This window comes from Alternaria ventricosa (assembly GCF_023758065.1).
Source record: "Alternaria ventricosa strain BMP 2768 chromosome Unknown scaffold_12, whole genome shotgun sequence".
Taxonomy (NCBI): domain Eukaryota; kingdom Fungi; phylum Ascomycota; class Dothideomycetes; order Pleosporales; family Pleosporaceae; genus Alternaria; species Alternaria ventricosa.
In genome coordinates, this window is record NW_026055692.1 from 787,612 (window position 1) to 799,909 (window position 12,298).

At 39.8% G+C, this 12,298-nt stretch overlaps 1 protein-coding gene across 1 annotated transcript; it reads left to right on the forward strand.

Annotated features, from left to right (window-relative positions):
• Window positions 1–717: 717 nt before the first annotated feature.
• J4E93_007135 (uncharacterized protein) lies at window positions 718–5,303 on the forward strand (the record flags this gene model as incomplete). Its single annotated transcript, XM_049345045.1, has 2 exons — window positions 718–4,728; window positions 4,779–5,303. 2 exons carry the CDS (start codon window positions 718–720, stop codon window positions 5,301–5,303), a joined length of 4,536 nt encoding a protein of 1,511 aa, XP_049197970.1.
• Window positions 5,304–12,298: the final 6,995 nt, after the last annotated feature.

The following is a 12,298-nucleotide window of genomic DNA, read 5'->3' on the forward strand; positions in this document are numbered from 1 at the left end:
GATGGAAATGTGTCGAATATCCATGCTCTGGTCGCTAAGAACTTTCATGGCCTAACCTGCATCTTGCCCCTAACCTACCTGCTCTGAGCTTAGATCGACGATCGCAGAGATAGAGCGACTTAACCCAAGACGTTCGCGATCGACATCTGGAGGCGCATCAAGCCATTCAAGACGACGCATGGCAGTCATCTATCTCATCAACTAGACGGTGACGCGCTGCCCGTCGTTGTGTCTGCACAAGTGCAGCTAGGAGCCAGCCTGGTCGTTGCGCATCTCTGCCTGTGTCCGTCCTTCTGTCGCTTTCCATCCACTCCAACCGTTGCATGCCTCGCACTTGACAGCCCTGGACGGTCCAGATTTCGTTCGCCCCTCCGCACGCCGCCACATCTCCCAGCAGCAGCAACTCTGCCAACTTCATGAGGCTGCTAGGCCCGCCCACCATTCCCCTCTGGCAAAACGAACGAGACTCCTATTAGGGATTGTCCGCCTTTCGCCACCCTCACGCGGTCCCTGCATAACGCCAAGTGACCTTGCCTGCGGTTGAGAGCACCACAGCAACTGTCCACACCACACGTTAGCGACCACCAGACGCCCATGGACGCCTGAAGGCACAATCCCACCGTGTGCGGGTGCCTCTATTCCTACCAACACCCAGGCCGTCGGCGCACTCTTAACCCTGCCGCCGGCGTGCTCGCCTGATCGACGACACACAGCTCCATGTCTCAATCACCCCAGCAAACCCCCAACCTTGGTCCAAATACACCAAGCGATGGCCGCTTCAACTTCTCCACCGTGTCGCCCGTGCCCGAAGAGCCAGCCACGCCCGACGCTGCACCAAAGGCCGCCGACTTCGCTCTGCCACCCAACAGTGGTCCTAGCAACGAAGGCGCCATGAGCCCCTCCGCGACCGACCGTGTCTTTCCAATACGGAGCGCCATCAGCGTCGACCCTACTCCCACCCCAAAGGGCGGTCACTCCCAGGGCGATTACTTCCACCCATATTCGCGAACAAACGACTCGCGCTTCACGAGCGACTCCCGCCGAGCTTCGCAGGGATCGACTACGTCACAGGCTTCACATGGCTCGCAGCGCGCTTGGGGGTTGCGCCCCGGGGGTAACAAGGCAGACTCAGGTTCCGATACGCAGCGCTCGTCTTTCCAATCCACCCAAAGAGCTGACGGCTCGAGAAGGGCCGCCCCTCAAATACCCCAAAATTTGTTCAATGATCTGTCGTCAACAAAGTCAGGTGGAAGCGCACAGGAAGGCAGTCGGTCACCGGGGTCCAGAGCCGAACGGGCACCGTCAATTGGGGGTGCTTCCGCTAGAAGCGGCATCAGCAGCTTGGATATGGGCGGACTGGTAACACATCGGTTCAAGCACGTCACGACTGAGGGAGGACACATGGTCATAACAGGCCGTGAGGGCGATACCCTACAGCGCTGCGAGGATGAGCCCATCCATCTTCCGGGCGCCGTGCAAGGCTTCGGTCTGCTACTGGCACTGCAAGACGACCCCGAGGGCAGCCTGCTAGTGCGCGTTGTAAGTGAAAACTCTAAACGCATATTAGGACGCACCCCGAAGGAGCTATTCGCACTAGAGAGCTTTACAGACATCCTCTCTGAAGAGCAAGCCGATAACCTCTTGGACCACATCGACTTCATCAAAGACGAGGACTCCGATGTCACGTCCAATGGGCCCGAAGTCTTCACCATGTCCATCAAAGTGGCAGGCTACAATCGAACCCGCAAGCTGTGGTGCGCCATCCATATCAATGAGTCAAATCCTGGGCTCGTTATCTGCGAGTTCGAGCTTGAAGAAGATCCACTATATCCGCTGGTGCCCCCCAACGACCTTACTCCAGAGCTGCCGGAAGATACTTTGTCCAGTCAGCCCACGGCGGAGGAACTACTCGAAAGTACAGAAATCAAGAGCAAACCCCTACGAGTCCTGCGTAGCGCGCGGAAAAGGAAGGGTGAAGCTGCTGCGATGGAGGTCTTCAACATCATGTCCCAGGTGCAAGAACAGCTGGCTGCGGCACCTTCATTGGAAAAGTTTCTCAAGGTTCTTGTGGGCGTTGTCAAGGAACTAACTGGTTTCCATCGCGTCATGATATATCAATTCGACCAAACATTCAACGGCCGTGTCGTTACCGAACTTGTTGACCCGCGAGCGACCAAGGATCTGTACAAGGGGCTGAACTTTCCTGCTTCCGATATTCCAAAGCAAGCTCGAGAACTATACAAGCTAAACAAGGTACGCATGCTCTACGATCGAGACCTAACAACCGCAAGGCTCGTTTGCCGTACCGCTGAGGATTTGGAAAGCCCTCTCGACCTCACGCACTCGTATCTTCGCGCCATGTCCCCAATTCATCTCAAATATCTCGCGAACATGGCCGTAAGATCGTCAATGTCCATCTCCATCAACGCGTTCGGTGAGCTGTGGGGTCTCATTGCCTGCCATTCGTACGGGCCTCGCGGCATGCGCGTATCTTTTCCTATTCGAAAGATGTGTCGCATGGTCGGCGATGCAGCATCGAGAAACATCGAAAGATTATCGTATGCGTCAAGACTACAGGCCAGGAAACTCATCAATACTGTACCAACACAACATAACCCCTCCGGGTACATCATCGCTTCCTCTGATGATCTCTTGAAACTGTTCGATGCCGACTTTGGTTTACTCTCGATTCGTGACGAGACGAAGATTCTTGGGGTTCTAGAAAACTCGCAAGAAGCACTTGCCATGTTAGAGTATCTCAGGATGAGGAAAATACAATCGGTCATGACTTCCATAGATATCATCACGGACTTCCCCGATCTGCGATACCCGCCCGGTTTCCATGTCATAGCAGGCATGCTGATCGTCCCCTTGTCGGTAGATGGCGAGGACTTTATCGTATTCTTCAGGAAAGGACAGCTGAAGGAGGTGAAATGGGCTGGCAACCCATACGAAAAGTTCATCAAAGAGGGCACCGAGGGTTACCTGGAGCCAAGAAAGAGTTTCAAAACCTGGTCCGAGACCGTCGTTGGAAAGTGCCGCGAATGGACGGAAGAAGAGATTGAGACCGCCTCAGTGCTATGCTTGGTATACGGCAAGTTCATCGAGGTTTGGAGGCAAAAAGAAGCTGCGCTGCAGAGCAGTCAGCTGACCCGGTTATTGCTGGCGAACTCGGCGCACGAAGTTCGCACACCACTGAATGCAATTATCAACTATCTCGAAATAGCACTGGAAGGGGCCCTGGACACGGAAACGCGGGAAAACCTTTCGAGATCGCACTCGGCATCGAAATCACTCATCTACGTAATCAACGACCTACTTGACCTGACCAAGACGGAGGAAGGCGGACCACTCATTAAGGGCGAGTCGTTCGACTTCCGGGAAACCATCAAGGATGCCACCGACATGTTCAAGAACGACGCCAAACGGAAGAACATATCTTACGAAGTTATCGAACACCCGGGGTTGCCTACTTTATGTATCGGAGATCAACGGCGAGTCCGTCAGGCCATTTCCAATATCACTGCAAACGCGATACAGAATACCACGCAAGGAAGCGTCACTGTGGAGGTTTATGTTGCAGCAAGGCCCAGGAGAGATCACGTCGAGGTTGAGGTGGCGGTAGCCGACACGGGTAGGGGCATGAGCCAGAAGAAGCTTGATCAGCTCTTCTATGACTTGGAGCAAGTTCAGTCTGAGCCTGCATCCATGTTGGAGGATGCGCTGGTGCCTGACAAGAAGCAAATTGCCGAGCAAGATGAGAAGTCAACGTTGGGTCTCGGTCTGGCCGTCGTTGGCCGCATCATCAGGAATATGAACGGACAATTGAGGCTTCGATCCGAAGAGGGCAAAGGCACGAGGTTTGTCGTACAATTCCCGTTCGACCTTCCAGATGCCGAGGTAGAAGCCGTGACAACGGCGGAGGCTTCGCCAGCTGGTAGCATCACACCCCAACCGGACAGTACCTTATCGAGCATCCTACCCGGCACTGATGAAGGCGAGCGGACTCTGATCGCCCCAAGTCTATCGCGCCACACCTCCGATAGCGAGAGAAGGAGTAGCACGAGTGGTGGGGCGAGTGGGGGAGCGAGCGGTGTGGTCATTCGAAGATCTAGTGCGGAGAGTCTGACAAGCAAGACTAGTCTACGCAGCTTCAAGAGCGGGTCGAGTCAGAGGAGTGATGTGGACAGACTTATCGACGCGATACAAGAGCCGCACATGATCGGCAGAGGCGATGGAAGCCCAAGCGCACACTCTCTGAGACCGACCTTAACGAAACGCAATAGTCTTGATCCCGGCGCCGCGCGCATGAGGTCTAGGAGCCTTGAATACATCAGCAGCCAGCCTATTGTACCTCCACACCAGAGAAGCATGCAGTCCGATCACCCAGGTGAAGAAACCGTACCTGGCTCCGGTGCCCCCATCACGGCCTTGAAGATGCCTGATGAAGGCGGCGATAGTCCGGTAGATCCTCGGCCCAAGCCTGGGAGTGTCCTCGGAGAGGTACAAGGCGACACACCAATACAACCGTCTGCGGAACCGGAGAAATTGACTTCGGATCACATGCGCGTACTCGTTGCGGAAGACGACCCGGTGAATAGTAGGATTGTCAAGAAACGATTAGAAAAGCTTGGACATGAGGTCCATCTTACCGTCAATGGCGAGGAATGTTCGTCGGCATACTGCGACAATTCACGAGACATTGATGTTGTCTTGATGGATATGCAGGTTAGTAGAGTGTTCTCGAAGCCCTGCCCCGTTTACTGACATTATTGAAGATGCCAATCGTCGACGGACTTACCTCAACCAAGATGATAAGATCGTTCGAGAAACTACACACCGATATCTACTCAGCCCGAGCCGCCCTCTGCGGCCGCGTTCCCATCATTGCAGTCTCAGCCTCTTTGATCGAACGCGACCGCCAACGCTACATCGACGCTGGATTCGATGCATGGATCCTGAAGCCCATCTCGTTCGATCGGCTCAACAAACTCATGGCTGCTATCGTCGACACGGACATTCGCCATGACTGTCTCTACCAACCTGGAGAGTGGGAGAAGGGTGGCTGGTTCCACGGTGGCAAACACAGTGCCGACGAGGCCGACACCAAGCCATCAGGCGAAGCGCCAATGCCCAACCCTTCGGAAGAGGTCGACGAAGCGATCATGCGATCAGAAGAACCAATGGCTGGAGAGGAGAACGAACAGGGCGATATTCCCGACGAACAAGCACGGCTCTTGCAAAACCAGGAGGAGGGAAAGACGGAGCCACCACCGGATGACGCCTCCAAAGATCCAGCATGAAGCTGTTGAGAAACGCGTACTCGATCACATGGCCTGCTACTATCCTAGTCTATCCACTCCGCCCACGGTACTGCTAATACAAGCCGCCCGTCGCAGCTAGATGGTTCTCCGCGCCCACGCCGACCACCAACACAGTCTTACTTTCTTTCTGCGCCCTCACGACCCTCACCCTGTTCGGGCTCACCGGTCAGCGCATACCCTTTCACCGTATACATGTAAATTTTTCCATCACTTTTCAGGCGGCATAGTTGGTCGGGAACAGGGCCCTGCAAGCATTGGAAGGGGTTTTTGGGTTTTTGTTCTTCTTATCCCAGATCGGTCCAACATTAGACGTTAGAAAGTCTGCGTCGAGTTTCTTGGATGTCACGCGCGTATGATGATGAGAAGAGGAGTCTTGTGCTTGTTGTCGATGGGGCGTATGCGTGCCCCTTGTATGAGAGACGAGATATGTCGTGTCCGCGGACTTGTAGAAGGGAAAGGATGAAAAGGGAGGGGTCTAGAGTAGGATAGGTGCGAATGTTCAATTGAAGGACACAAAAACATCAGATACTGCTGTGTGTGTATACGTGGATTCGATGGTTCTATTGATAGGTTAAGTGTGCTATCGGGAAATTAGTGATTGCGATAATACTGCGACACCCATATCTCCTCTTACACTATAATTGTTTAATAGCAATTTTTGCGAGCGAAATAGTGCTCTAGCAAGATTTTACAGCTATTGTTCTTATCCTTCTCTACTCCTCTTTATTACTACTCTATTTATTAGCAAACTAATAATTCTATAGTAGAAGCTAGTCTAAAAAGATTAAAGTCTATTACTAGTATATAAAAAGATGTATTTCTAAAAAAGTTAAAATTTTATGTTTAGAGGTGTAGGCGTTAGGTAGACTAAGACTTAAATTCTTAGCGCTACTACTTTTAGTATAGTTAAAGCTTCTAAAATTTAGACTAGTAAAGTAACTATTTTATAAATACTAATATCTGTTATAGTAGTAGCTAGTAAGAAGCGCTAAGAGCTGCGCTGTGCTCTAATTAGCTACACAGATTTTAGGTAGCTAGCTAGCTTACTTAAAATCTATAATACTAAAATTCCTACGTAGACGCGTTCTATTAGAAGCTCTTTAAGCTATATTCTTATCTTAGCCTAACTCTATACTATTAGTAATATATAGTAAATATACTAATTATATATATTTATTTTTCTCTACCTACTACTTCTATAATATTACGTAGCTTCTATTTATAGGTACTTATCTCTATAAAGCCTACTATAAATTACTCTAAACTTTCTATAACTCTAGACTTAGCTAAAGCTCTTATAGCTAAAGTATAGAGAAACTCTAATTTTTAGCTACTATACTTACGTAATAATTATTAGTACTTATAAAGCCTTAAAGACTACTTAAGTAATATACGCGCTACTAAGTAAGAACTCTAAATCTCTATTACTAAGCGTAATAGAATTATCTACTACTAGAAAAAGTAACTTACTACTAACTAGAGGTAGATTACTTAGCTTAAGGTTAAAAAGTCTTACCTTACTACTACTATAAGCCTTACTATATAGACTCTTTATAAAGCTACTACTCTACCTCTCTAAGCTATAGCTAAAGCTTATATAAATAACCTAATAAGACTATCTACGCCTACTACTTCTCTATATTCTAGAACTACTAGCTTTAGTAAGAAGATACCTAACCTAAAGAAGTTTAATAGAACTTATAGTAACTTTTAGTAGTTTATCTAATAAATATATAGTAAAATAAATATAAACGCTAACTATTTTCTATTAGCTACTAACTAAATAACTTATATTATAGGCTATCTTATAGGCAGCGCGTACGCGCTAATACTACCTAAGATCTAATATAGTATTTCTTAGTTTATTAACTACCTATAAATACTAAAATACTTAGAGTAGGTATTTAGAAACTTAGATTATACTTAGAATACTTAGAATAAGCTCTTCTAACTATAGTAGAAAAATCTTAATTTTAGTACTTACTTTTCTAAATTCTAGTAACTAGCTCTAGAGAGAGATATACTAGAAAGCGTACTTACACTCTTACTATTTTAAGAAATATTCTAGAAATTATAAAATATACTACTTTATAACTTAGCTCTATTTTAAAAGTTCTTTACTTATACTAGCTACTTATAGAAGCTTAATAACTATTACTAATAGTACTAGTAGTAGGTTATCTATAACTACTAGGCCTTACTTATTAGAACCTTTCTAGTAAGCTACGCCTCTACTATAAAGCCTACTTCTAGCCTAGATATATAGAATAGATAAGTAAACTCTCTCTATCTAGCAGCGCTAAATACTATACTTATATATAAACTTATAGATTTTAGCTTATAAAAGACCTCTATACTAAATAGCTACTAAGAGAGAGATAAGTATTTTTACTATAGCTTAAAAAGCTATTAGGTAGCGCACTACCTAGAATCTAATACCTATCTCTTTATACTTTACTAATTCTCTAGTCTCTCTACTACTTACTAGTCTTTTTATATATTTTTACTCTAGATTACCTACTCTATTAGCCTCTTACGTTCTTCTACCTACTAAATAGCTAGCCTACTATCTAGCCTAAGCTACTTATTAAATAGAATAAGTCTAAACTAAGTTATATTTAGGCTCTAAAGTTATATAACTAAGGCTAGTAGCTCTTAGTTTACCTCTCTAAAGTATCTATTAAGAGACTCTTAGTATATAAGAAAAGTAACTAAAAGTCTAATATAATAATCTTGCCTATCTTACTAAGAATAGAAGAGAAGATAATACTAATATATATAATAATAGACTCTAGTGTAGAGAGTAAAGAGTTTATAGACTAAAGCTAGACTAAAAGCTATAAGCTACCTCTACAAAAACTAAAGAATCTCTTTAGTATTATAATATTTAATAGAGACCTATTAGAGTAGAGTACTATTACGCACTACGTTAAAGCTACTATAAGAATAGAAGACTATATAGAAACTATCTACCTAAATATAATATAGCTAGCGTACTACTCTATAATTCTTAGAATACTTTAGCTAAAATAGTATAACTTAAGAATTAGCTTTACTAGCTATACTCTAATATTTAAAAGTAAATACTACTAGAGATACTATAATATCTTAGAGAAACTAAATAAGATCTATACTCTATACTAAGTTCTACCTAAGTCTTACTCTATTAACTTACTAGACTACCTAAAACTACTATAGAACTAAGATATTATAAAAGTATTACTTAAAGCCTACGCTATATATACGTAAAAGAACTACTATATATTTATAGTTACTATTAAATAGATTAACTTCTACTTATTCTAAGCTAACTAAACTAAACTACTAAACTCTAAGACTCTACTACTATCTAAAATAAGAGACTTCTAAAATATCTTTTTACCTAAGAAGGTAGAGAAGCTTCTACTATACTACTTATATAACTATAATATCTATCTACTAGAGAGTAAAACTCTACTCTTTAGACTACTATACTTAATATTCTAAAAAGAACTTAAAGCCTTAAAAGAATAGCTTAAAGAGAATCTCTAAAAGAGGTTTATCTAGCTAAGCTTCTTACTTACTACCTTACTTATTTTATTTATTAAGAAATTTAATAGAGGCCTCTAGTTCTATATAGACTACTAGAGGTTAAATAATATATTTATAAAAGACTACTACTTACTTCTACTTATAAAGAAAAGTCTAAATAATTTAAAAGAGATAAAGTACTTCTCTAAAATTAATATTATTACTACCTTTAATAATATACGTATAAAGAAAAGCTAGAAGTATTTAACTATATTCTAAACCTAATTTAGCCTATATAAGAGCTTAGTAATACTATTTAGCTTATTAGAAGTACTAGCTACTTTCTAGAGGTTTATTAATAATACTCTAAGAGAATACTTAGATATTTTCTATACTACTTACTTAGATAATATTCTAATTTACAGCTAAACCTAAGAAGAATATAAGAACTACTTATAACTAGTACTTACTACTCTATAAGAAGCTAAGTTATATACTAAGATCTAGAAGTATAAATTCTTTAAGAAAAAAATAATATTTCTTAGCATTATTATAAAATGTAAAGATATCTATATAGACCTAAAGAAGATCTAGATAATCTAAGAATAGAATACTCTATTCTACCTAACTAATATATAAGCGTTTATTAGATTTAGTAACTTCTACTACTAGTTTATTTAAGACTTCTTAAAGATTATTACTCTACTAGTTACTCTTATAAAGAAAGGTATTAACTTTACCTAAAGTAATAACTACTAGAAGGCTTTTAACTATCTAAAGACTACGTTTACTAAAGCTCTAATTCTAGCCTTATTTAACTAAAAAAGAGAGATTATTCTAGAAATAGATACGTCTAACTACGTTTCTATAGAAGTACTATTCTAGTATAAAGATAATAGAATACTATAACTTATAGCATTCTTTTCTAAGAAGTACTCTATAATAAAGTATAACTATAAGATCTATAATAAGAAACTACTTATAATTATACACTACTTTAAGAAATAGAGACTTAAGCTAAAAAGAACTCTATTACTAATTAAAATTATTATAAACTATTATAACTTTAAATACTTTACTACTATAAAGCTACTAAACTAATAATAGGCTTACTAGTCTAAATTTCTATTCTATTTTAACTTTTAGATTATATACTACTCTAGAAAGCTAGGCGTAAAGCCTAACGCGCTAACTAGAAGGTTAGAGAATCTACCTAAGAAGAGAGATAAACGCCTATAGTACTAAAGCTAAGTTATACTAAAAAAGAAGAACTTTAACTAGCCTCTAACTCTACTAAATATATCTACTATAATACCTATTTTAGCTACTACTTACCTTAGAAATATACTACTAATACTGCTAGCGTCTCTAAAACTTAAAAAGAGAGTCTACTTTACTATTAACTACCTTATCTATCTACTCTCTATTACGCGCGCTAAAGCTATAAAAAGCCTAGAACTAGCAGCGCTAGAACTAACTACTAAACTAGCCTATCTAATACTACTACTTAATAGAACTATACCTTTACTACTACTAACTATAAGAGACTTAGTAATAAAAAAATACTAAAATAATAAGAAACTAAATTCTATTCTAGAAGCTTTCTATACTAGTTAAAGCTATTATAAGAGAATTATACTTACTAAGTATATAGAGCGCAAAGACTATCTATATTACTAAGACTACTTATACGTGTCTAATAACTCTAAGCTATATACTAAGCTACTACGTATATACTATAAGAGCTCTATAGCTAGCTATATAGGCTAATTCTAGACCTATAAAGTACTATTTTAGAAGTACTACTAGCTAGAAATACTAGACTACGTTAAATAATAGACTTAGAACTACTATACTTATAAATAAGTAACTACTTTATAAGAAGTAAAGTAAGAGGTTCTAAGACTATTACTAATACCTAACTAAGCTTAGTAAGACCTATCTATAGACTTTATTACGCACTTACCTAAGAGTAGCAAATTTAACGCTATCTTAGCTATAGTAGATAGACTTACTAAAATAAAGTACTTTATTACCTATAATAGTACTTATAATATAAAGAAAGTAGTATAACTATTTATAAAGTATATCTAGAAACTATATAGCCTATCTAAGATAATTATATTAGACTAAAAGCTATAATTTATATCTAAATTCTAGAGCTACTTAACCTAACGCCTAGAGATATAGTCTCTCTTATTAACTATATACTATCTAGAGACTAATAAGTAAATAGAGAGAGTAAACTTCTTTCTAGAATAATACTTACAAAGTTAAGTCTTATACCTATAAAATAACTAAGTAAGATAGCTACTACTAGCTAAATTTGTAGTAAATAATACTAATAATAAGAGTACTTATACTACGCTATTCTTTATAAACTATAGCTTTTACCTCTACTTTAGATTTAAACTAGTAGAATTTAGCTAATAACTTACTACTTAAGACGCTAAAGACCTAGCTCTAAAAATAAAGACTATTTATAAATACTTATAATTAGAGATCTATATTATATAAGCCTAGTATAAGAAGTACGCTAATAGAAAATATATACCTACCTACTAGTTCTTTAAGAATAATATAGTCTAGTTAGATATCTAGAATATTAAGACTACCTATCTATAGAAGAAGCTTAACTAGAAATTTCTAAGCCTCTTTAAGATTACTAAAGTTATTAGCTTATATATATACTAACTAGAGCTACCTACTTTTATAAGAATCTACTCTATATTCTATATTAGCCTCTTCTACTTAGCTACTATAAACCTATTACTAGAATAGTACTAAGAGCTACTCTCTTCTATTTAAGTTAAGAGAGTTAAGAAGTAGAAAGTTAAAAATATTCTAGACTTCTACTAAGACTACTATAGCTATAGAGACTGCCTTTAGCTAAAGTATACTATAAAATAAGCTAGCTATAATAAGTTTACTAAGGTACTAGCTAACTATGTTAAGAACGCCTAAAAAGTTATAAAGAACTTCTACTACTACTACCTATATAAGCTTAGTTAACTGCGTTATTAGAGCTCTACTTAGAGAGAAGAGTACTATTATAGTAGTAGCTAGTAAGAAGCGCTAAGAGCTATACTATACTCTAATTAGCTATATAGATTTTAGGTAGCTAGCTAGCTTACTTAAAATCTATAATACTAAAATTTCTATATAAACGTATTTTATTAGAAGCTCTTTAAGCTATATTCTTATCTTAGCCTAACTCTGTACTGTTAGCAATATATAGTAAATACACTAATTACGTGCACCTATTCTTCTCTGCCTACTACCTCTGTAATAATATCTACTTATAGTAAAAAAAATTATAATATAATTATATATTCTTAATAGCTTATAACTAATAGAGCTATAGATTATAAAGTAATAAAATACTAAAATTTTTAGTAAGTAAAATTATACTTCTACTATATATACACTCTTTATCTTTATTTTACTACTTATAATAAATTAGA